Raw genomic sequence first — 26,094 nt, 5'->3', positions numbered from 1 at the left:
GTTTCGTAAACTTTTAGAAAATACTTCTTGCACAAAACGTTTCCTCAACGTTTCCTACAAAGGTTCTAATGGAAAACGTTTATTCAACATCGCACAATATACCAAGGCGTGTATATACTTTACTTGTTTCAAGAAGTTTTTTCGACGTTTTGTGTTTCGTGGGTCAGACTCAGGTTCACGGGCCGATCTCAGTCTGAGTGAGTCGACTCATGAGTGAGCTTGCCGACCTATGGTTATTTGAAATTTCTACTGAAACCCGCCCTTGTAACGGTCTGAGCTTTAAGAGTTGAAATAAGAAATAAATTCAACACTTTAATTAAGGTTATAAAATTCAAAAATGTTGAATGTGCACATCGGACCATACACACAGTCAAGAGTTAAGGCCACCTCAAATTTTTTTTAGGGAGAGTGCAGAAAGATGGTTTATTCGTACCTAGTTTATCCGGACTGATGGTTTATTCGTACTTATTATTCGTACTGATGTTTTATTCGCACCTCAAGGGTCCCCGAGTGATTTCACCTAATGGTGTTTGATTGACTTGAAGATATTTATATTCGAATTAATAGCAAATTCACGTGACTGTGACGTTCGACTCTCTGGATGGCGTTCTTTCGGCGAGTTGCTCTGCCATCCGCGTCACGCGATCTAACCACACTTCGGGCATTCCCAAGTAAAACTGCGTCTGCACTGTCCACATGTCGGGTGACACGACTCCGTTGAGCTCCTTCTGCAAGCACCTGGAAGACTTGTCGCAGAGAAGCTCCGGAAGGGCTTTCCAGCATTCCCGTTCCCTTAGCACGAAGCAAGGTGAAGAAAAAAGATAAACATTTGCGTGAACACTTGAAGCATGAGAATTTCGTAATTGCATGTAACAAACACTGCGCCTGCAGAACACAAAAAGTAGAATGCCTACATGAACTACCTAAAGCTCGCTATGAATAAACGAAGGAAGGAAATTTTCGAGGGTTCATTTCTTTGTTTGGCACAAACTTAATCAAGAATAGCAGATAAGGAAGCCAAAGAAGGTATAAGGAAACTGTACTGTTTTAAGTGTATTGTATTATTGTGATATATATGTGAAGAAAGTAAAGTAGACGAAAAGACAACTTGTCGGTGGCAGGGACTGAACCTGCGACCTTCGGATACGAAGGTCGCAGGTTAGGTCCTTGCCAGCGGTAAGATGTCTTTTCGTCCGAAGGTCGCAAGTTCGGTCCTTTCTAGCGCCAAGTTGTCTTTTCGTCCACTTTACTTTTCTTGACATCTATATCACAGTTGTTACAATACACTTAAAACAGTGTCAATTAACGTTTCCTATACCTTCCTCGGTTTCATTATCTGCTGATTTTCACCAAACCTCGCTGGGTTTTGTAAGCAGTGCATTGTGGTTTAGATCCATTGCTGTAGGCTTAGGTCTAGGTTCAATTTTGAGTTTTAGGTTTAGTTTAGGTTCAGTTGGATTAGGTTCATTGTGCACACGCTCGCTCAGTTTAGCGCTTCACTGGAGTCGATCGCTATCCACGCAGAACCTGCTCCAGCAATTGGTTTTGCTCTGGGCATCGGCTACTTGCTATAATCTCTTTCTCGTACTGCTGCAGCGTTTGCTATTGAAGTTTCTGCGACATCATGCATGGTAAACTTTCTTCCCACGCTAGGCTACGGAGCGCTACAGCTTCCGGATTACCTCCAGAAAACTAATTAGTAAGTTAACCAGTCCTGTGCTTACTGCGGCCATATTATACTCGCAAACTTCTTAATCTCATCTGCCAACATAAATTCCTGTCTCCCCCTCACGCGTTTGCCTTCTCTTGGAATCCGGTCAGTTACTCTTAATGACCAGCGGTTATCCTGCCTACGCGCTGAATGTCCTGCCCATGCCCATTTATTCCTGATTTCAACTAAGATGTCCCTAACAACCACTTGATCCCCGACCCACTCTGCTCTCTTCTTGTCCCTTAAGGTTACTCCTATCATTTTACTTTCCACGGCTCGCTGCGTTGTCCTCAATTTAAAGAGACCAAAGAGAGAAAAAAAAAACGATTTTTCCCGTATCAGTAAAGTACGCTTTCGCAATGCTAAATTCACTACGCTTGCCACGAGAAGACGCTTGGTAAGCGAGGAAAAGCGCAAAAACAAAATGCAGGTGGCGACACCACCTTGAAATTCCCGCACCGATCTTCGTGACGTCACAGATTTCGACGGTGTCTGTTAGGGCCTACCTAGTTACTAATCGGTTAAAACGAACAATGTCGTCCACTGAGCGGGCCAGAGACTTAACATACCAAGTTGGAATGAATTTCATTGAGCCAATGCCGCCAAAATACGAAAAATACACTTTGAAATCCTCGACGTCAACCACGGATATTTCGGCGCGAAATTCAAAAAAATAAAACTCTCAGCTCGATTTCTCCCCTATTAATATCCATGTCTATCATGGGAAAATTAATGACTTAGCGTTCTCAGAGTACCATTTATCAATCTAAACCGATTCATTGTTTCCCTTTATAGTCGGATACAACTTAAGAAGTCAGGAGAGGCCCCGGCCAGGCGACCGAAGCGCGGCAGCCGATCGCCTCCGCGACTTAAGAAATAATCCCGCTCATGCACGCGCCGATAATCTCCGAAGGCGGAGCCACCGGCCGTCCCGCTCATGACGTCAGTCCCGAGTGGGCGCCCATTGGTGCAGGGTTGTGTTCATCCGCCTTTGAGGAGGAAATGCCGCTGACTTCTAAAGTTGTACCCGACTACAGCGTCCCTTTAACTTTAACCTGTTCTTGACAGCACTGCGAACGCACTTATCGTCAGAGTCCTCGGCGTGCCACAGTTCGTGCTGTTGGTGGTGCGTGTTGAGCGAGTAGTGAGACGCGAGACACGTGTGCCAGAGCGCCGTGTCTTTCCTGTCCTCCCAGCGCTCGCTGTAGCCGACGAGCATGATGGGGTCCAGCTTGTCAATGTCGTGCGTAGACGAGGATGCGTGTCCCGCTACGAACACCGTGACGCCAGCCGATTCCATGATGTTCTTTGTGACCTGCGTGTGAGGTGAAATGCAAGATAACGTGAAGAACGTACATTTGTAAGTGCACTACAAACCGTCCAAAATCGTTCAGCTCGGTTCATTGTTGCTAATTGTCCTCGTACTGCCAATATTACTTCATTAAAAAAAATTAAGGCCCTTCGCAATTGTGGTGCCGAGCCTGAAAGAAGTGCGGAACTGGGCGGCCTGCCCTTTTTTTCTATTTAGTTTTCTCTTTCAATATCTTTCTCTCTGCTTTTCGTATCTCTTTTTTGACACTTTTTATTTCTATTCTTGTCTTTCTCTCTCTATCTATTTCGTACTCTTTGTAGCAATTTCTATATTTCTTTCTCCTTCTTCCCTTCCCTCTTCTCTTTGTCTCTTTTTCTCGATTCCTCTTTCCTTCTCTCTCTCTCTCTCTATTTCTTTCTTTCTTTCTTTCTTTCTTTCTTTCTTTCTTTCTTTCTTTCTTTCTTTCTTTCTTTCTTTCTTTCTTTCTTTCTTTCTTTCTTTCTTTCTATCTCTCTTTTGTGCCTGTTTCCTTCTATCTCTCTTTCTCTGTCTTTGTATGTTTTTTCTCTTGCCTTTCTTTCTCTTCATTACTCTCTGTCTTTATTTCTATCTCTTTCTCTTTCTCTCTGTACTCGTTCCCTCGCCCATCCGAGTTATTGCTTCCCACGCCGGTCAAAACGGCGCAGCGGGAGAGCGCGCGCTGGGCGCACGTGTTCGGGGAGCAAAGCATAAGATAAAGAGGAAGAAAAGAGCACCCTCCGGCCGATTCATTGCGTTGCACCCGAAAGGCCGTTCACGATAGTTTCGTGTCGAGGCAAACCGGGGGTTTCCAAAGCTTAAAGAGCTCCGCTGATAAAAGGGCGTCTTTTTGGGGTTTCGCGCGTCAGAACCCCGATATGATTATGAGGCACGCCGTTGAGGAGGGCTCAGGAAGTTTCTACCACCAGAGGCTCTTTAACGTGCGCCTAACTATAAGTACACGGGCCTGTAACATTTTTGCCTCCATTGGAAAGGCGACCGCCGCGGCCGGGATCGAACGTGCGACTTTCGCGTGCTAACGCATTGTAATAAATATCACGTACCCCATGCGCAACCAGTGGACAACGGATTTTGCCCTGTAAGAGACGTGAAAAAATATACGTCTCAGAGTGTAAATGAAAGTGCATATTTAATACCAGGGAATTCTACGTGCCACAAATTTAAATACCTATTCGGATTCAGTCACAGTGGACTACAGACAAAAGATAACGGACGCCGGTAGTACTGCAGATGCATATGCCGTTTCTTTTCCCATCGCCACAAGCTATCAAAAATAATTCCGTCCAGCTCATCGCTTTTTTACAAAGTACTCCAAGTTCGAATACCCGAGGCCTGTCGTTAGGTGATTGTTGTACTTACCTTAAAATAGCGGGTGTGAACAGCGAAGTCTTTGAATGCACCTAGAAGTCCGGATTGCGCCAAGGTAGCCACTGCGGGGCCAGGCGAATCCGCAGCCAACTCTCTAAGTGCATCCAGGGCAAGCCGAGACCAACGCTCAGGATTGGATCTCAGCCTCAGGGCGGCTTCTCTTCGCTGCTTCATGCGGATTCGCTCATTCTACAAAGAGGGAGAGAAAGAGAGAGTCGGCCAGTTCACGGCGTGAAAGCCGTTGGACAGAGAAAGTGCAACGATAGTAATGGTGATGAGTTTCAATACAAAACAGCCATCATCATCGCCATTGTAATTTCTAACATCATCACTTTAATAGCATCGCCATCATTATTTAGTTTTATTCATTATTTATTTATTCACTCAACCTGTGGTCACGTGACCTGCGTGACGCCTATACTACTACTACTATTATTACAACTACTACTACTACTACTACGACGGCGACGGCACAGGGTAGAGTAAGACAGCTTAGCCGTAAAAGGACACAGACACTTTATTGTCAACACAACAGATTTCCCGACCCAACATAAATAAATGTAATCGCGGGAAATTTAGCTTATCAATAACTTTTTTGTTTGCGGGCCTTCCAGCATTATCATTATCAGCTTATTTACGTCGACTCAAGCAAAAAAACAAGGCCCCTCTCTCACTGATGTCCAAGTTTGCATGTCTTGCAAGAGCTTGTCGAATATTATGCCACGTAAATTGTGCTAAGTTCACTCGTCAGGTAATGATTTACCTCCAAGCAGGACTGTGCATCCCTTGACTTGGCAAGTACACACTTGAATACGAAAGTCAACAAGTGGTCACTTACATATGGGGGTGTCCTTGCCTGCAGCAAGGAAACTCCCAAATGAAAAAAAAAAAACGGCATTCGACAGGAAATACACTTACACAGGCCTCAGTACGTCTCTGCACATACTGATTACTGTTTTGAGATTTCAGAATACCGCACCTTCTGGAATGGAAATCGTCGAACGCGTTGTGTAAATGAAGATTTGTTTTTATCATCACTGTAACCCCCCTGCTGTAGCGCGTTCGGGTTAGGTGGGATAATCATTGAATAAATAATGAATAAATAATAAAAATAATAACACTTGAGGTTTTACGTCCGGAATATCACGATTATGCGTGATTCCGTCGGGGAGGGCTCCGGAAATTTGGTCCACCTGAGGCTCTTTAACGTCCACCTAAATCTGAGTACACTGCCCTCTAGCGTTTCCTTTCCATCGAAATGCGACCGCCGCGGCCGGGTTCGAACTCATGACTTTCGGGTCGTGCAGCCGAGCCCCGCAACAGAATGAATAAAGAGCGTCTCACCTCGACCGGGTAATGTCGGACGTCCTCGCAGTACGATTCCAGCGAAGTGAGGTTGTCAAAACTCTCCACTTTCCAGGCTTGTCGGTCCACTATGTCGATGACTAGCTGCTCCCATAATTCCTGGAAGCGGGGTTCGAGGAGTACTTGCGCATGCGCAGGACGTCGGAGAGTACCGTCAGCGTTACAGGGAGTTTGCTCTGCAAAACGATTCAAATAAAACAGTGCAAAAAATGTCCAATGAAGGAAGCACTGTTGACGCAGTGGAGTAGCAAATGGACGTTTCATATTCAGTGACACCACTCTGACACTCAAATGGCGAAGGAGTAGAGAAGCCGCTTTTTTATTCCTTCAGCGCTCGCGTTTCAATGTCCACGTGTTATCGCTCGTATCAACACACGCGATATCAAACGCACGGGCACAAGGCGCCTTTTCGTTGACATGGGGAAAATCCGAGCGTGATTCACTTGCGTCTCGGATTACGGCGGGTGAGTCCCGGTTGGTTTGCGTAATAATAATAAGTGTTGGGGTTCTACGTCCCAAGACCACGATTGATTATGAGAGAGACCGTATTCGCCGCGAGATCGGGCTAGAGGTGGCAGCACCGTCGCCGCGCTAGTGTCGATAGGCGGTTGTTGGCGCGTATACAAACACACACAACAGCGCTTGTGAGCGATTTGACCCGACTTCCGGCAAACAAATTGCGTTGACTGCAGCTTTCTGGTAACATGTGCGCTCTCCATTCCCGAATTAATGCACGAGGCGCGCCGAACGTTACTATTACTTGTGAGAGAAGCGCATTCTACCAACGAACGGGGTTGCTCGCCTTCGGCAACAGTCGGCGTTTTCGCAATGGATATCGTTTTCTTGTTTTATTTGTACATGTTCAACTTGTGTTCTATCTACTACGCACTGCTGTAGAGCGAGTGAGTGAGTAAAAACTTTATTGGACATGTCCGGCGTCATTGGGTGGGGTGGGGCTACAAGCACCCCGGCCTAGGTGACGGCCTCGAGTCCTTGGACCCTGGCGGCATCCTGGGCGTGCCGGACGGCCCACAGTTGATCGGCAAGGTCGTGGCTGAGCAGAGCCGCCTCCCACCGCGCCTCGCGGTTCGAGACTGCCATGTCTACCGGGTTCGTAGGGGACTGCTGCTCGCTACCGGTACACTTCCACAGCATGTGCTGCAGCGTCGCTCTGGCTCCGCATGCTTTACACGCGTCGTACGTATAAATGTCTGGGTAGCAGAGGCGAAGGATCACCGGATTCGGGTACGTGTGTGTCTGTAGTTGTCTCCAGGCAACCTGCTGTTTCTTGTTTAGTTTGGCGTGGGGTGGTGGATATTTGCATCTGTTCAGTCTGTAGTGTTGTGTGATGTCTCTGAAAGTGGTCATGCGATCCCCCCACGTCCATTCCCGCATCGCTGTCGAAGTGTGCGAGACATCGGGACTGTCGGCAGGCGTCGCAGCTCGGCGTGTAAGTCCTCGAGCCGCGGCGTGGGCAGTCGCGTTGCCCGCAAGCGGAGGGTCCGTGTGGGCGGGGGTCCATATGAGGAAACTTTCGTTTTTGCGGCAAATGTTGCCTTCGTGAATTTGGAGAATGCGGGCCGCTTCGCGGGAGATCCGGCCGCTGGCGTAGTTGCGTATCGCCGCCTGCGAGTCGCCTATTATCACCTCGGCGTCCGTGGTTGCTATCGCGAGGGCTATGGCAGCTTCTTCGGCCGCCTCCGTCTCTTCCGTGCCTATCGTCGCACTCGTGACGCAAGTTCCTACGTGATCCGTGATCGCGACCGCGAAGCCGCGGTGGCACTCGTAACGGGCCGCGTCCACGTAAACTGTGTCTTTGCTGCTGCCGTATTTCTTTTCAAGGTCTTGGGCGCGCCTGTTGCGCCGACCGATGTGATGTGTCGGGTGCATGTTCTTAGGCAACGGCAGAACGACGATGCGCTCGCGAATACGTCTGGGTATCCCGACCTTTTCGCCGCGCTGCGTATGGTAGTTGATGCCCAGTGCCTCGAGGATGTGTCGACCGGTTCTGGTCTTCGCCAGACGTTCGTACTGGGAGATGTTGTGTGCTTCGATTATCTCGTCTAGAGTATTGTGTAACCCCAGCTCGAGAAATTTTTCCGTGCTAGTATTGACCGGTAATCCAATTGCGCGTTTGTACGCCTTGCGGATGAGACGATCTAGTTTGGCGCGTTCAGTCGCCTGCCACTTGAGGTAGGAGGCGACGTACGTTATGTGGGTCATAACGAAAGCATGTACCAAGGCGAATGGTATTGCTTTCCTTCATTCCGCTATGTCGATTTGTTATTCGTTTCAGCAACCGGATTGTTTCATTGACTGCGCCCTCTAGTCTGCGAATGGTTTCGCCGTTGTGGCCGTTGGCGGACAGGCGCAAGCCTAGTACCCTAATGGTGTTAACTTGTGGGATGACAGCGCCGTCTGATGTGAGTACATTAATTTCTCTATATGCGCACTCGAATGCGGAATCGGCGTTCTTGGGTTTACGGCCCCTGCGCGAGGGTCTGTAGAGCAGGAGCTCCGATTTATCAGCGGAACATTCGAGGCCCGTGTCGCGAAGGTAGTCCTGCACCACGTCGACGGCTTCCTGCAGCGTTTGCTCTACTTGGCCGTCATTTCCCTCGGCAACCCAGAGGGTGATATCATCGGCGTACAAGCTGTGGTGGAGGCCTTCTATCTCAGCTAGTTTTCGTGGTAATCCGACAAGCACGAGGTTAAAGAGCATGGGCGAGATTACGGAGCCCTGCGGCGTACCCGTACAACCCATATATATGTCTTATGATTCTAGTCCGCCGATCGCTAAGCGGGCCCGGCGGCCCGTAATAAATTCCCGTACGTAGTGGTACGTTCTCTCGCCCAGTCCCAACGCTCGTATGCTTTCAAGTATCGCAGCGTGGTTAACGTTGTCGAACGCCTTTTTGAGGTCGAGCCCGAGTATCGCTTTGGTGGATCGTGTGGGATTGTCTACGATATCGTGCTTGAGTTGAAGCATAACGTCCTGCGTGGAAAGGTTACAACGGAACCCCAGCATCGTGTGTGGGAGCATGTTTAGGTCCTCGAGGTAGTTGGTAAGGCGAGCGAGGACCACATGTTCCATGACCTTACCAACGCAGGACGTAAGGGATATCGGTCGAAGGTTGTCAATGTGTACTCGTTTGCCCGGTTTAGGGATCATAATTATGCGCGCCGTTTTCCACGAGCTCGGTATAGCGCCCGCACTCCAGCACTCGTTCATGTAAGCCGTCAGTTGTTCTATCGACTCATCGTCCATGTTACGTAGCGTTTTGTTGGTTATCCCGTCCGGGCCTGGCGCCGATTTTGTGTTGAGCTTGTGCAGTACCGCCCTCACCTCTGCAACGCTGAAGTCCTCGTCTAGCTCCGCGTTACCCTCACCCTCCCAGGCGTATGGTGAGTGCGCGAGGGGGCTACGTGACTGGAAGTAACGGCTTCGCACGTCATCTAGAAAGTCCGCGGTTGTGCCTTTGTAGTCGTGCAGCAACTTGTTAATCTTATGCGCGTGCGATGTTTTCGTCTCCTCCGGATCCAAGAGGTGCCGGAGGAGATGCCACGTCTTGGCCCGTCCCAGCTGGTTCTCCATCCCGTTGCATATCTCTTCCCATTGCGTTTTGCATACCTGTAACGCGTGCTCTTCCATGTCCCTGCTTAGCCGTGCTATGCGTCTGCGCAGCGTTCGATTGTGGCGTTGACGCTTCCACCTGTCTTGCAGGCTGCGCTTGGCTTCCCACATGTGTAGGAGTTTGCTGTCTATCACTTCGAGCTCTGCTTCTGGCGGAACCTCCCGCGTCGCCGTTTCTAAATCCCCCTTGAGCGTCGCAGTCCAGCTATCTATATCCTCGATAGCCGCACTGCCACGATTCTGCTCTTTCCGGACTTTGCGAAACGCGTCCCAATCCACCAGCCGGTGTTTCTTGCCCTTGGTGCCTTCCCGATGAACGCGGTGGTGAGGTCCAGCGTCGACCTGGATCTCGATCACTGAGTGATCGCTACCCAGGTCCTCCTGTGTATTGTGCCATCGCGCGCTAGCAACGTTCCTGGTAAATGTGAGGTCGGGTGAGGTGTCTGCACATACGCTGTTGCCCCGGCGCGTAGGCGCGGAAGGGTCTGTAATGAGCTCGAGCCCCTCATTCTGCGCATCGTCCCAAAGGCGCTTACCTTTTGGCGTTTCGTAGCCGTACCCCCAAGCCGCGTGGGGCGCGTTGAAGTTGCCCGCGATGAGCAAGGGCCCGTCGCCAGCTGCCTCGCGCGCCTCTCGCAGTAACGTGCTAAAGCGGTGTCTGGCTTTGGGTCTGCTATACACGTTCAGCACAAACAAGCCGGGGCCGCGCCCTTTCGTCGGAATAGCTCTATGAGTACATGCGGTATGCTAACGTTCATAAGTTCGCGTTGCGCCACGGTGAGGTTGCGTCGCACTAGCGTTGCAGCGGCCGGTGGTGCTCCCGCGTTCACAGCTTCGTCTATAGCTTTGTACCCCGCCAGTTTGACCGGGTCATTGGTTTCCTGCAATAGTATTACGTCCGGTCGTTGCCGGCTACGTAAGAATTGTTGGAGAAGCGCCCGTTTCCTCCTGTACCCCCTGCAGTTCCACTGCCAGATAGTGAACGTGTTCCGTGTGTTATGCTGTCGTGGGCGTTGTGTTTGTGTGGTTTCGTGTCGAGCCATGGTGACTGTACGTGTTATGATTTGCCGTCCGGCTGATCCTGCGCCTCTTCGTCGGGTATCGGCCTAAAGTACGGTTTCCCAGTCGTTCGTACTGGGCGACCCACTGCGCCCGGAAGTCGCATTTCGATATTGTCTATGCGCGTTTGCAGCGTCGCGACCATTTTTGTGAGCTGAGATATTGCAATGCTCAACTGTTCGGTTTGCGCGGTTTGCTGAGCAATTGCGTTGTTAAGCTGCGCGGTTTGCTGCGCGTGTTGGGTCATCATCGCGTCTACCTTGTCGTCGAGTCTGTCGACTCGCTCGCGGAGTTTCTCCTCGCGTTTCTGCGATTTGACGTCAGCCTGTTCCGGGTCAAGTGCCTTACGTTTAGTGGGTGCGGGGTGCGCGTCTTGAGCCTCCATGACTTCCTCCACACTCTCGACTGTACTAGCAGCCACGTCGGCTGCGACGGGTTTAATTGGAGGAGGAGGAAAGGGAACTGTCGGGGCCTCCCCCTTCAACGTGGCAATTTCGTTTCTTAACCTAGCATTTTCCTGCTGTAGTTTTTGGATCATTGATTCGAATTGATCCAATCGTTTCTGCATTACACTTTCTGGTTCACTGTTGCGATTGTAAGAAGAGCTGCTGCGTCTGTCTACGTCCGGGTTTCTATCAATGGCAGTCTCGGTTCGCGTTAGCGGTGCGCTGGGCGCGCGTCCGGAGGCGACGTCCACCCACCTCAATTTATGGGTGTCAACTTCTCCTCCGCCTTTGGCTGCAGCTGTGTGGTTGGCTCGGGCCGTCGACGTGCTACGAGGCTTCGCTGAACGGGGTCGGGAGACGCTGCGAGAGTGGGCTCGAGAACGAGTACGGGAGCGAGAGCGGCTCCGCGCGCGGCTCTCCCTCGAGGCCGATCGACTGTTGCCGCTGCGTCGTCTCGGTCCTTGGTGTCGTCGGTAGCCCTCCTCCCCGTCGTTGACGGTGCTGCTACTGCTGTAGGCGGCCTCAGCCTCCTCGCGCATTCTGCGTTCCCACTGTCGGCGCTTGACTAGGTAGGGTATCTTGTACTTGGCTTTACACTTGCGGTCTCCGGTGAGGTGACCCTTTCCGCACAGTTGGCACACCGGCTCGCACCGATGATCGTCGGGCGGGTTGCCGCATCCGCACCCACGGCACTTCTTGTCGTTCGGGTTGGGGCACACGTCGGCCCTGTGTCCCAGACGACCACACTCGTAGCACATATCGATATGTTTCTTGTAAAGAGTGCACCTTATCACCATACCGCCGTAGTTCACGTAACGAGGCACGTAGTAGCCGTCGAAAAGGATTATCACGTTGGTCGTGTTTCCCATGCGCTTGGCATGCAGGACGTTCGGGTTGCGGTGGTTAACCAGACTTCTCACGACGTCCGCCGGCTTTTCGTCTAGCGATATGCCCCTGATGAGGCCCTTGGACGTGTTCTCCGGAGCCGCTCTGTAGGCACTCGCTTCGAACTCGCGGTCGCCAATTCGCAGCTTGCAAATGCCTCCGTATCGTCTAGCGCGATCTTCTGACGGCGTGCTTACCACAATAACGTTTTGTCGCTCATTGAGACAGACGCTGTCCTCCTCCGCTACCTCGCGCCCCACCCCTGCAGCGTTGCGTATGCAGCAGTGGACGCGGTCCTTCTGGTAGTGCGATACGTTGAAGCCATCCCGGGGTCGCACGATGATCTTGTAGTCATCCGTAGGCAGGTTGGGCATTCGGCTCGTCATGGTGATCTTCCGCACGTACTGCGTCGCTTTCTGTATAAACGCCGCCTTCTCTGTAGACGCTGGCGTTGCTTGCTGGTTCTTCGCCGGGTCGGCGTCTCCAGCCGCCTTCTTGGTGTTTCGTTTGATCTCGCTCCATCCCTGCTCTTTTCCGAACTTTGTCGGCGATATCTCCTCTCCTTCGACTTGCACGACTTCCATTTCGGGCGCCGACGCAGCGGATGGGACACCTGTTTGCTCCGACGACTTGTCAGGCCTACCGTGCCTTGTCTACTGGCTTGGCTGTCGTGCCAGCGTGGCGGTACGGGAAATCTTCGAAAAGTGACCGAAACACGGGCTCACCTGCACCAATGGTATCGAGAGAGACCGCAGGACTTTCGCAGTCACTTGGGATTACTCGGAACTGAATGGCTAGATAGAAATCGCCGAAAACCATAGAAAATCTGCGGAGCCGATGCGACGCGCGTCCGCACTCCGTGGCCCCCTAGCGACCAAATCTGCTGTAGAGCGAGTGAATTAAGTATTTACTTCTTGTTGATCTGGATACCCCGCAACAAAAAGAAAGCCCGTATTCCTGCACGATGAGTTCAAATAGCACTTTGTACACTGCGTGTTCAAATATTCATCCGCATTTCTTATTCAGTTTTCCAATGTAGGACAGTTGATAGGTTTACTGAGGAAAGCTACGTGGCTGACAGCGCTTTAGCGCTACAGAAGCATTTAACACACACACGCTTGTTTTTATCCCAGTAACAGTACGCAAAGGTAACTGCACAGCAGGGAACTTTCTTCGATTGATTACTTGCACAACAGTAATGGAACAAAGGCCCGCTTATTTCACAGGACCAAAGTACGTTTTTTCACGCGAATAATGTCCGCTGCTTTCCATCAATCTATTACAACGCAACACAAACGCTCAAGATAATGTAAAGAAAAAAAAGAAAAATGATGTGGCTCGCGTCAAATTACCACGACATAAATGTAAAGTACGCCGTTTATATTAATTTTGACCATCAGTGCTCTTTAACGCGTACCTTAATCTAAGTACACGGGTGTTGTTGTATAAATTTTGCCACAAGTTAAAATTGGCAAGGCCACTCAGTTTTGCGATTTCCGCGTCATTCTATTTTCTGTCCTTTTTGTCGGACGTGACTTGACAGAAATATTTCTGTGTAGTGGGACCAGGACCATACACAACTCAAGCTCGTCGCGTAACCTATAACCGACAGTCCCGAAGTTATACATCTAACCACAACGCGCAAGTGCATGAGAGCCTTTTTTTTTACCACCGAGCCGATAAAAGGCTATCTTCACATGAATGCTTTAGGACAACGCCAAGTGCACTTTGCAATGCGCTTGAACCACAGAGCGGCACCTACACTGATATGACTCTCGTGAACGGAGGGTAAGACGACCACACACACCACTCCCGACAAGTGCACTCACTGATCTTATTACAGTACATATACAGCCGATCAAGGCCAAATGCTTCTTTACATCGTATTAGGCTTACGTACGAGCGGTTAAAGTTTCACTAACCCACGAAACAAACCGCCGTTTGAGGTCCTGCATGACGTACACGCACATGCAAACACAACGTGGCTAGCAGACGACGCATGGAGCAATCCACACTAGGCGCGGTTCAGTCAGGAGCCGCCAGGTGCCGACTCCGCTCGATCTCGCTGCCAGTAGCGGAGGGCTCCGGAAATTTAGACCACTTAGGGGTTCTTTAATGTGCACCTAAATCTAAGCACACGGGCCTCTAGCACTTTGCCCCTACCGAAATACGGCCGCCGAGGCCGGGATGCGATCCCGTGACCTTCGGGTCAGCAGTCAAGCACCACAACCACTAGACCACCGCGACGGGTCACACGGAGTTAGAAAAACAAAAACAACTAAGTTCCAGCCGGAACCGAAGCCATGGCACTCTGCGTGGCAAGCAAGTATACTACTGCCGAGCCACGCCAGTGCTTGAAAGGTCTTTCGAAAAATACAGTTTACAGGCGTCAAGTCGAGAGAGGAGTCACGTTAAGAGATGAAATATTGCGTGGAAGAAGAGATGATAGAATCCGACGCACCTTGTGAATTGCGTAGCGAGTAGGTGTTTAATGCTTCCCACCCATTACAAAGGGTTATCGCCATGATTCATGATCATTCACAGCATCATCAAAGTGTGCATCTTCATAGGTGCCGTATTTCGTTCCACACGTAGTGGGTATTCGCATTATGATGTAGCCTGTACTTCGCTACTGTGCAAAATTATGACGATTTACGGCGTACAGTCGGTACCTCTAAACTCTACTTGCAGTAGGTGCCCTAAGAGAGTTTCAACGGGCTCTATTAAGGCCGCTACTCCAGCTCACGCTGTATTTTCTCTTTAAAGGGACACTAAAGGCAAATAACAATTTATGTCAGAGTGAAAGGTCAACGTGTGAGAATGTCTAAAACGGCAATAGTATCAAGGGCAGTAATCTAGTAATTGAGAAATTAAGGTAAACGTAGGACACGATGTGCGCCACGAGTGGAGCATTTAGGAAATGATCCCGATGATGTCAAAGAGTCCCAAGTACAATTAACCACTACTAATCAAACTAGTTGCAATAAAAAAAAGAACGTTCCGTGCATCGCAAGCATGGAGGAAGGAATACTAAGGAGAGGCCCTGACGTCACACTCGTGAAGCCCCCACATCGCAAACACCCGCATCGCCTCCTAGCGAAGGCACACCGAAACATTTCGCGACTTCCGTTGCGACGTTTGCAAGCGCATGCGCGCATCGCGAAACTTTGCAGCCTTTTTTTTGTTTGTTTGTTTTTCGCCGTGCAAGCGGTGTAGTCAGGTGTAGTCGATTCACGCACGCTGCTATTTGTGTGTGTTCTTTAGGAAAGCTACGCAATGCCCAGCTGTTGCGTATACCCTGTGCAAATCGCGTGTATACTGCGAGCAGTACCGGGTGTCACTTTTCATGTGTACGTATACGTTCGTTTCATTACTGATCACTAAGGCATGGTATTTGCATGCGGAGCACTCGGATGTACGCTCTGCTGCTTCTTACTCGTTGTGTCAACTCGGAACACACGTGAAATTTTGTTTTTGGCGTCTGACGCGCCGTACATACCATGCGCTGAAGACATCGTACGTTTTAGAGGCTGTGTCGTTCAAACGAAAGGGCAATAAACTTTTGTTGTTGTTACCGGACTACGTGATGTATGTATCGTGCGGTGTGCGCTCGCTGCGTGCTTGTGTTGTGTGCGCACTGGAATTACAAACTTTACGTGCACGATCGCGTATACAATACAGCGGTGTCTTCTTTTCGACGTGAAGTTACGTCAACTATAGGTTGGCGTTGCGCCGAATAGCTACTGCGCTCACTCCATATACACGAGCAAAGAACCGCTAATCGGGCAATAGATCTGGAAATCGGGCTACAAGAAAGGAAAAGAAAGGCCTAACGACCAGCAGAACGCGTAAGTCACTGCTAGGTGAGTTAGAATACGATGAGGCAGGGGCAGAATGTTTTTGATTACGGCACGTACCGGTAATTTCTGTACTGTTGCACAAAAACGCTCCTCGAAGAACTTCAGCACGCAACGCTCGGGCCTGCCGCGCACGAACAGCCGGGTAAACGTCTGCTTGCAACATTTTACTGCGTGCGAGCCGCACAATACGCGCTAAGTTTATGCCGGGTCTACAAATCCGAACAGAAGCGAACCACCGCGGAGAGCACGCCGCGGGGCGTCTGCTGTTTTGTTTGCCCCATATCGGCTTGTTTGCCCCATAAATCTGACGTCACTTCCGCCACACTTTTCGCAATGCATTGGGATACGATAGGGCCTCTCCTTAGTTTTTCCTTCCTCCATGATCGCAAGACATAATAAAATGCTGCTTGTTCGTTTCTCTTTGATTCATGAAGAAAAGAACCTCTTGGCGCTACCACGAGGAACGGCGTGAGTGGCTGAAAAGTTCCGTTTTCGCCGAGCTGCGCGTCTCAGTGGTAGTTTCGGTATCGCGTACTGCTGCGTGTGCTTGGCTTTCGCTATTTTGCCCTGTCGATACTTTACTTCTGCTGCTGCTGCTGGCCAAGCTAAGCTCCGTTACAGTTTATGCAGTTACGGAGTGGCCCGTGGCTGCGTCTTGGCAAGGTTGATGGCCGCTGTTGCGCAAGAAACCGTAGCTTCGGCGGCCGGGCAGTCAAGGCAGGCAACGTTGGGCACGGCAACCGCCATAGAGTTTCCTACAATACTTACTAGAGGGAACTCTAGCGCTAGTGTCTATGGGAGCAGCAATGCATCGCGCTTCAGCCAGCATGGGAATCATGGGTAGTACACGGATTTGTCTAAACTTCGTTCTTTCGGCTCCGTTTGGCTCCGCGTCGGCTGCATCCGCTTTGTCGCAAAACGAAGTTCAGCAAAAATCAGCAGTTTCACTTCACCACTTTAACTTCTTTAGGCTCACCGATTCAAATCTGGTCACGAAGTTCACAACGATCCATTTTTTTTTCCGAAAGAAAACCAAAACATAGCAATAAACAAAGCCACAAGTGCGTTCGAAGCCCGCAAGCACGAAGACTAGGCAAATCCGTGTACTACCCATCATTCCCATGGTGGCTGAACGATCGCAGCGCCAGAGTTCCCTCTAGGTCATTTTAGGAAACTCTACGGCAACTGCTACGTCAGAAGGTCCGTTCAGGCGGGTGATTTGAAGTGCGCTAACGCCGTGCGGACCACTTAAACGTGACTTTCTTTCAAAATAAGCATTTCCTTGGCACGAAACAAGCACTACGAGGTTTCTGCAATGCTATTGCAACAATCAACGTCGACCTAATATTTTCCTTTAGTGTCCCTTTAAAGCAGCACATAGCTGCCATGGTACCGTGCTCTCCAAAATATCGGGACTGGTCATACGGAGCGACAGATAACAACCGCATACGAAGAAGAAAACGCAGGTTACCTTTGGACGCTCTCCTGGCGATAGGGATCATTTCGAGGGCGCGCCTAAAAAGCGCCGAGTACAAACAGCGGTACAAACGTCGCGCTATGTCGCGCCCACCAAAGCGAGCTCGTTGTTAAGCTTAAGCGGGTTAAATACTGATAACTGATTGTCCGAAATCAGCGGGATTCATGAATAAGGGTGCGGAACGATTGCCCTTATCTCACTACATTTCGACACCGTAATCAATATTCGATATCTACTCGGACGTCGGACAAACTGACAAAAACAAGGTTGCACGAGAGCTCGTATTCGTTGCACGGAAAAAAAAAAATCCTTTTCGTCGGTGGAGTCCGAACTCACAACCCCCGAACTCAGTAGATCCCCAGCAACGGAACGGGTGTATTTTAGCGCATTTTAATCCCTTTTCATCTATGCCATGATTACTACACTACAGTTGAATAAAACAATTATTATCCCCTATGGCTTCCTTGGTTTCATTTTTTTTAAGTTGTGTCTAAGAAAGAAAACGAGCCCTTTATCAACTGCCCCCCTCATGCAGGTTTTATAGTATCACAGCTTGGGCTAGAGTAACAATAATAATAATATCTGGGATTTTACGTCCCAAAACCACGATGTGATTATGAGAGACGCCGTAGTGGAGGGCTCCGGAAATTTCGACCATCTGGTGTTCTTTAACGTGCACCTAAATCTAAGTACACGGGCATCTACCATTTCGCCTCCATCGAAATGCGACCGCCGCGGCTGGGATCGAACCCGCGACCTTCGGGTCAGCAGCCGAGCACCGTAACCGCTATACCACCGCGGCGGACAAGGGGCTAGAATAACAGAGAGCTGAGTTAGTTGGTAAGTATTCATTCTAAAAAGACAGGGCGAGCAAACACGGACACAAGAAAGAAGTCAGGACACCACATCCACAGGACACCAAATGTGGTGTCCTGACTTCTTTCTTGTGTCTGTGTTTGCACGCCCTGTCTTTTTAGAATGAGCTTGGGCTAGTTGGCTAGTTATAACACCATATATGAACGGCCACATAAATGCACTTCGAAGTTTGATGGCTACGCATATTCGCACGGACGGCTCCTCCACCTCGGTGTTACGGCGGTTACGGTGCTCGACTGCTGACCCCAAGGTCGCGGGTACGATCCCGGCCGTGGCGGTCGCATTTCAACGGAGGCGACTAGAGTGCCTCGATATCCTCCTCCCCCCATCGAGGCACTCTAGAGGCGACATGCTAGAGGATCGTGCATGTCCGTGCACGTCAAAAGAACACCAGATGGTCGAGACTTCCGGAGCCCTCCACTAACCTCATAACCATATCCTGGTTTCTGTAACGTAAAATTCCAGATATTAATAATATCGTACAGACGGATGACTGCAGAATAAGAGAGTGAACTGAACTGAATTGTCTGTTTCGTCATATCTAAGTCTATAACAATCAGACAACACCTAATAAGATAGCTACATCTGGACAGCTATCACTGAGTGCTTTGTGCAGGTGACAACGTTCTTCAGTGGACTCTTTCATAGTACGTGCGTGAGACATTAGCCCATGACTGTCGATATCAGCAGATAGGTCCACCTGCTTTGCAGCCGTGGCCCTATCGGTCTATGCGATAAGAACAATCAAGTAGAAGGTAAGAAAAGCGAATCCACGTGTGGTATTATCAGACGATCCGTCTCAGAGATATACCTTTCATTTCGCGCTCATTGGCTGCTGGAGGAAAAAGGCAGGCGATTATAGCCGCCTCATTGATTGGAAACGAGAGCTTCTACGCCACTGAAAGGCAACATTGTTGAGTCCCAGAAGACGGCGCTGACTTCCAACTGTTTATTATGCTGACTACACTCCAGTCGTTCACAACATAAGAATAAAAAACAAGGGAGGGGAGAGGTATGCAGTGTGCGCCGGCGTTTCCCACAGCAAAATCGTTACTCTTTACTGCTTTATACTAGATGGCATTACCGCAGAGATGCGCTTTTGAGTCTCTGGTTTTAGATAAGAAACTTGAACGCCTTGGTAAATTTCGTCCGGGATTCTGACACCGCTGCTAAGCCAAACGACGTTTTAGGCATTAACGACAAACCTTTAACTCGTAATATGCATATTGTGGACCGGTGGCGAGTAGTGGGATTTGCCCAATTTTTGTGGCGCGTACCCGTTTATGATGGACCGTGACTACGACATGACACGCCGACAAGGCGAGACCCTAAGGTGCTTCGCCTATTATACAAGCTCCGCCCCCTGAAATGCGGCGCACCTGCCATTCATCGGTGCAATAGAGTCGTGTTCGGTGGTTTCGGTTCACACCTTAAGTACTTTTTGGCTGCTAATGTAAATACTAAACATACTAAGAATTAACAGTTTGGGTTCCCTACCTAAAATATTACGTTTGGCTGAGCAGTGGCGTCGGAATCTTTGCTTAAATTTGGCAGGAAGTTCAAGTTTAGAAGTCAAAACCATCGACACTCAGATGTGCCGGTACGGGAAAATCCCCAGCCTGAAATACGCGAAAGGTGCTTGACGTCATGGAAATGGGCAAGTACGAATGGGAAGGGCATTTATGCAAATTATCTCTAGGAGGGCGAGCAACGGCGTTGGGCTGAGCTTACATCAATTCTTTTGTTGTAACCTACTCTAGATATGTGTACAGTTGCCCAAATTCTTCACTAAAGCGTGCACGAGCGGCGACTTTTCTGTGCGTTAGTGCCATATAACGGAGTCCAGTTGCAAACCGGGCGAGGGGTAAGCGCATGCCCGCAATGCACGCTCAGCTGGGCCCATCGACTGCTAAGCTGGTCCTTCTTGAGGACGGCACACCATATCAGCGCACTTCGGACGAACAGACAGCGTGAGTAGGCGAATGGTTTTGCTAATTTTTTTTTAGTTTTCGAAGCTTAACGCTGCACCAATATATCGAGGAAATATAGTTTCGATATACGCCACGCGCCCTCACTCGTGATATAAGTCCATAAGCACGGTTCGTCTGAAAGTGCGCTCTTACGGGGTGACGCCCTCAAGAACGATCTGCCCAGCAGACGATAGGCCCAGGTGAGCGCGCACAGAGGGCACGCGCTTACCCTCTCCCTGTTTGCAATTTGGCTCCGTCATACGGCGCTGACGCACAGAAAAAGCGCTGCTCCGCGCGCACTACACCGACTACACTCTTACAAAAAAAAAAAAAAAAACGCCAGCGCATTCAATATCTACATACTAGCCGTTTACTAGTCACAAAAACGCACTAACCTCTTTGTAAGTGAAGGTAGTAAAATGAATATTAATAATTGTTTAACGTCCCGAAACATCGATAAGATTATGAGGGACAGCGCAGTGGAGGGCTGCGGAAATTTCGACCAATTGGGATTCTTTAACGTGTAGAACATGGGCCTCAAGCAGTTTCGCCTTCATCGAAAATGCAGCCGCTGCAGCCGGGATTCGATCCCGCCATCATCGGGTCAGCAGTCAAGCACCATAACCACTAGACCACCGTCGCGGGTAGTAACTTGAAGGTTAGTGAAATCCACTACTTTGTAAGGCAGTGCATATTACGAACTCAGACTGTTAGTTTCTTACTGAGGTGTTAGTAGCTGTTACTAGCAACTTAGTAAGAGTGCTAACACTAATGAACTGCAATTACCCAACAAGAGGTTGACGCCTATTTTGTTTATATGTGCCGTATGCATCGCCATATCAGGTTGATTTTATTACAATAGCATATATAAGATTAAAAACAAACGAAATGACACTGGCCTGTTACACCAATCAGTAACTGCTAATTACCTCAAATAATTACCGCGGCAAGTGCACATACCACACAAAATATTGAGACTACTACGCATGAGTCATCTACTCTAACTGCTTTAGCAGACATCGAGGAATAATCGATATCTGCTACACAGCATCTTATGCTCCATCATAAGCGTGCCATCGCGTAGCACATTACTGTTATTCCAACCTAAATAAACGAGAAACTTAAATTTTGAGTAATTTTGCATAAGACTGTCAGAATTACGGCGTAATATACAACGGCACCTACGAAGCATCTGGACTGGTAACGTAGGTGGCTTGGCGGTTAACTAGTTGAAATCATTAAGAGAGCTTCCCTGGTCAGTAACGGCAAAGTTTACAAGCTTTACAGCTACTGGCTGGTAAAGAGATGCCGCGAAGGGCAGTAAAATACGCTCGACAGTGGCGAATACGTGAAGTTACCAACTCTCTACTAACTTTTTAAAGAGTGTAGTTAAAGGTGTGGGCCTCCATAGACCCTTGCAATTTTTTAATAATATCGCGCGAGCGTTGACCCCTAGGACACGATAGCCCCTAATGTACGCGAGAAGTAACGGGATTTCCGACGTGATGCGCAAGCGCAGAGAGCATACTCGTGCGCAAGCACTGCCTGCTGCGCTGTTTTCTTAGAGATGCATACGAACTGTCCAGAAGCGTAACCAGAAATTTTTGTGGGAGCGGGGTGGGGGGGGCCTTTATGTATGTTCGTGCGTGCGTTTGTATGTGTGCATGTATATATGCACATGAAGAACGGAAAAATTTCGGGAGGAGGGAGATTGAACCCCCAATCACCCCCCCCCCCTTCCCAGTGACCCTATCAACCTTATCTGTGCGATCATGCGCTCAAAAAAGCCCGTGTGGCACTGATTATCGTATCGTTGATCTCGTTGCTTCTCGGTTATATTATAAACTACCGTATCCTGGGGTACACGCTCGCGCGATATTACAAAAGATTGCAAGGGTGTACACGTGCGAAGCGCCAGCAGGTAAGCGAAACAAAGAAAAAAGAGAAAGAAAGAATAACACCAATCATCATAAAAGACGTAAGGTAATATTGCCATGGTCCTAATCACTAACCTTCTAAAAACCTTCGCTCATCCTTTCTCGATGCCATGCTAACAAAAACCCTCTCCCGCACGTGCAATCTCAACCGCCTTGATTACTTCCCTGACCCACTGTTTTTTGTGTCCAGAAACAATGAAACTTTTTTGTTACCTCGAGCACAAACAGCTTGTACGCCAACATGTAGATTTATCACCACGCTTATCACGACGCATCGCTTATTAGAGCAACGTATTAGGGGTGAATTATCGCGGGTTGCATCATCCTTCACGATCTCCGTCTCATCGTTGAAAACTGACATGTCTACGCCGACGCGTGGACTTATCACAACACTCGTCACGACGCACTTATCACAACGTATCGCGTATTATCGCAAGATATTAGTAATGGATTATCGCCGGTTGCATCATCCTTCAACGATGTTTGTCTCACCGTCGAAAACTTGCAGATGACGCACATCATTACAGAATTTGTTGCTGGGTGGTTGTTCCCACGACAAACGGTACCGCGCCAAGCAGGCGAGGTCGAGGTAAGACTCAGTCAGTGTTCTTGCTTGTTCCTTAGATCTGGCTCCTATACCCACTATGGGGGATTGGCCAAGAAGCCGGCGGTTATGTATATGAAAACATTAAGACAAAGGCAGAGAAAGGGTAATGTATGTTGTTCGTGTGGCACTTAGTCATCGTCGGCTTGGCACTGTACCTTTTGTTCTCACGTCGAAACTGTGCGTCTATTGTGGCGGCTCACATAACCGGTGTTCTGACAATGGATTCCACTCGGCTATCTTGCCTTTATTGTTTTATGAGTGCCTTTATGACGAGTCAAACTGTATAAGTTTCAGTCGTACTGCACACCTTAATTCCGTAGCCGTTATCTTGTTCGAGCGACGCAGAAGGAACTTGAAACATCTTTTACGCACGGATTAATTTTCAAAAATATCTAAAGCAATGCGTTCCTGTATGCTATCGCACCAAGCAGCCACTTGTCGATATGTAGGACCAAAAAAAAAGGCAAAAAAAAAGGGGGGGGGGAGGGGAGGAATAACTTTAAAAGTACCCCTCAATACGGTTTCTTCTTTTTTGTTTTTTAAGCAGGTCTCTTTTACAGTAATAAAAAACTGTAAAGCTTTTTATTACTGTATTACAACGAAAACCTTGTACGATACATCAAATGCGAAAACTGATCGTCGGCGTACCGCGGCGTCGGCACGAGCGACGCACAAAATCATCATCACGTGATGTTACGAACAGGCAAAATTTGTGACGTCATCATGACATCACATAACGTGACTTCATATGATGATGTCATCACATGAAACTGTCGCTTCGTGTTTTTGTTAGGTGTTTTCTCACCGACGTTACAAGGTGCAGGATCCATAGATGGCTTGCTCTGACGTCTCTGAAGCCGCCCTACTTGAGCACCAACATGGTGGGGCGCGAAGTCGGTCACGCCATGTTAAATGTTATCACTGAAGCGAGGTGTGGGAGTGGGCTAGTTGGTATTCCATAATGTTAAAACTTCAGCACAAAAAATACACAGCGGACATTGTCCTCGTCGTTTACTTGTCCGCTGTGTGCTTTTTACGCTGAAGTTCTAACGTTATCACTGAATCACGTGCCGGGTGCTTTAGTTTTTCATGCACAGAAGCGATAAACGTTCTGGCCGCGTCATCATCACATCGAAGCCGGTTAATCGCCACGTGGTTATGTTGCCTTGACGTCATCACAGCTGTCACGCTGAAATACCTGTGCGTTAATGAACCTATGTCGATGACGACACGAGTAAGCTATGAGTACATGCCCCCCCCATTGAAAATAATTGCTGTTCCAGCTATTCCTCGATCAAAGCCGATGCACTTTCATTTTCACTGTCACATCTAGTTTAGCAAAAAGCAAACACAGCAGTACTATTATAACCCTGAAACACTTTAGTTCGACGTAAAATAATACTATACAAATTCAGGAGCCCTTGCGCTATTGGAAAAATGTGGGCAAGCGAAGCTCTGCGTTTGCGTGCCTGACTTTCTTTCTTTCTTTCTTTCTTTCTTTTTCTTTCGCATTGCACAATGCTTCCTACTAACTGTTTCCTTCCTCCGCGCCGGGAATTGGATCGTCATCCACGTGCTGAGCAGTACAACACTTCATTCGCTACAGGTAACAACTGTCATGGTATCATATCCAGACAACAATGAAATCTGGCAACGTGAAATGTCAGGCGACCTCGATGATAAGACTGCCACATCAGAAACGACTGATCACTGACAATCCCACAACCGAGAGAGCATCGGATATTGGGAAAGAGAACATACCAATACGCGTGTGACCGGTACACCTACGAGGGCTGCATTTCTGTACGATCGCCGGTTCCTTTTTTTTTTTTTTTTGTCGCGTACGACGCCGCCACCGAAATCTCCGAGTTACAGAAGCTTCGCCTGAAAAGTATTATGGAAACACGTTACCTTGTCGAGCCGGCTGCGTTGGATCTGGTACCCTTCCAGGAGGAGTAGTGGAGGCCATAGTTTCGTGTCAACCGCAATTCCCTCACGAGAGCCAAGTGACAAGAATGTTTTCACGAGCTGTCAAAACACGCGGGCCTTTCGCTGGACGGCGGGTGCACTCCTCCACCGGCGCGCTCTCTTGCGGTACGTCCAACTTGATGACGGAATAAACCACACAGTTGGGTGTTGCTTCCCGTAGTATAATCTATCGCCACTGTTACGTTCGATAGTTGCCAGTCAGGAGCCAAAGCTGCCTCGTCGCCACCTTTCTGCGTCCGACGCTCTTCCAACAAATGTGTGCGGGCCGCTGTAGTGTTCAGCACGTACGCTTGACATCACGAAGCAATATGCCTCGGCGAGCGGGCGCTCACTCTCGGAAAGGGAGAGAGTGTACACCATTTGCCCACGCACCCTACCGACGCATGAAAGCGATGTCGCCCGCGGTGTATGCTTACACACCGGTAAAGGGAAAAACACCGTCCCGCGCTTACTCTCAGCTATCGGCTGTGACGTGTCTGCATCCGGTTTCGTAACGTCGCGCACCTCGGTTTTCCCCGCCCGGAAGTTGCTCTCGCCTACACCATCTGTCACGTGCAGTGTGACGTCATCTCCGGCGCACGCTTATTTCGTCGTCCTTCCGCAAACTGCGCGAACATGTGACTCATTGTTTACACGTCGGCTATCTGGCACGGCTTGAGCGGCAAGTTTAAGAAGAGTGGGTGCAAGTAGGAAAACAGAGACGTTAAACGTAATTTCTAGGGGATGCGTACTTGTGTGCGTTTTTCGTATGTCTGCCATTCGAGAGTTGAAACCCTACTAGAACGTTCCGTATGCGATTCCATTCGTTGCGTATGTTTTCTTGCGGATCTAATACGGAGCCCATATATTAAGGCGAAAGCCTTAGATGCGTCATCAAACGCAAAAATTGACCGTCAATGTGAGTGATGCAAAAATATCATCATCACGTGATGACGTCACACATTTCCGAAATTTCATAACGTCATCATTACGTCCCTATGATGACACATAACGTGAGGTCACATGATGACGTCATCATGTTGACATCGCCGTTTTGTCAAAGGTGGGCCGATCACAGAGGCAGTGCAAAGCCAGGTGACGCGCAGAAAACTTGCAATGCCTCCGATCCTGGAGGCAGTGCAAAATCGCGTTTGGTACGGAAAGCTTTCGGAGGGACGCGGGGGAATAAATACACCGAATGATAAGGAAAAGAAAGTGGCTTTCGCCTCCGAGTCGCCTTAGGCTTATGCACAAGGAACCGTGTGAGTTTTTTTTTCTTTTTTTGGTATGTTACAGCGAAGCTATATATAAGTCTACTGTATAACTGTACGCAGAGAACCCACTGGCGCCCTCTACTGAAGCATTAAAGTGGAACTCCTGGCGCCCTCTATGACGTGGTGGAGGAAACTGGTGTGTTACACTGGAAAAAAATTTTGTTAAAAGTGCTGTTGTTTGAACCCGGGCCACCACGATCCGAAGGAAACAGTCTTAACAGCTAGACTACACATCCACGTTTGCAAAATACGAATGTATCCGAACCATATGAATTCCTTGTATTATCTATCACCGTGGTTGCAACG

General features: G+C 49.0%; 1 protein-coding gene across 1 annotated transcript; it reads right to left on the bottom strand.

The window, feature by feature from the left end:
• Positions 1–534: 534 nt before the first annotated feature.
• On the bottom strand, positions 535–24,935 carry LOC119400215 (uncharacterized). Its single transcript, XM_037667217.2, has 5 exons — positions 24,458–24,935; positions 5,775–5,971; positions 4,422–4,619; positions 2,794–3,026; positions 535–792 (listed from the first exon to the last, which is right to left on the bottom strand). The coding sequence occupies exons 1-5, from the start codon at positions 24,513–24,515 to the stop codon at positions 573–575; spliced, it is 906 nt and encodes a 301-aa protein (XP_037523145.1). The 5' UTR covers positions 24,516–24,935; the 3' UTR covers positions 535–572.
• Between the last annotated feature and the right edge of the window lie 1,159 nt (positions 24,936–26,094).

The sequence above is a fragment of the Rhipicephalus sanguineus genome, chromosome 7 (assembly GCF_013339695.2).
Source record: "Rhipicephalus sanguineus isolate Rsan-2018 chromosome 7, BIME_Rsan_1.4, whole genome shotgun sequence".
Taxonomy (NCBI): Eukaryota; Metazoa; Arthropoda; class Arachnida; order Ixodida; family Ixodidae; genus Rhipicephalus; species Rhipicephalus sanguineus.
This window is presented reverse-complemented; position numbering and strand designations above follow the sequence as displayed.

What these genes read in the sequence shown, in the direction of transcription:
- LOC119400215 (XM_037667217.2), bottom strand. Translation starts at nt 24,515, where the DNA reads ATGGCCTCCACTACTCCTCCTGGAAGGGTACCAGATCCAACGCAGCCG. An exon ending in TCCGACATTACCCGGTCGAG is followed by an intron (nt 4,620 to 5,774) that starts GTGAGACGCTCT and finishes CCCTCTTTGTAG; the next exon opens with AATGAGCGAATCCGCATGAA. An exon ending in TTCACACCCGCTATTTTAAG is followed by an intron (nt 3,027 to 4,421) that starts GTAAGTACAACA and finishes CCTCACACGCAG; the next exon opens with GTCACAAAGAACATCATGGA.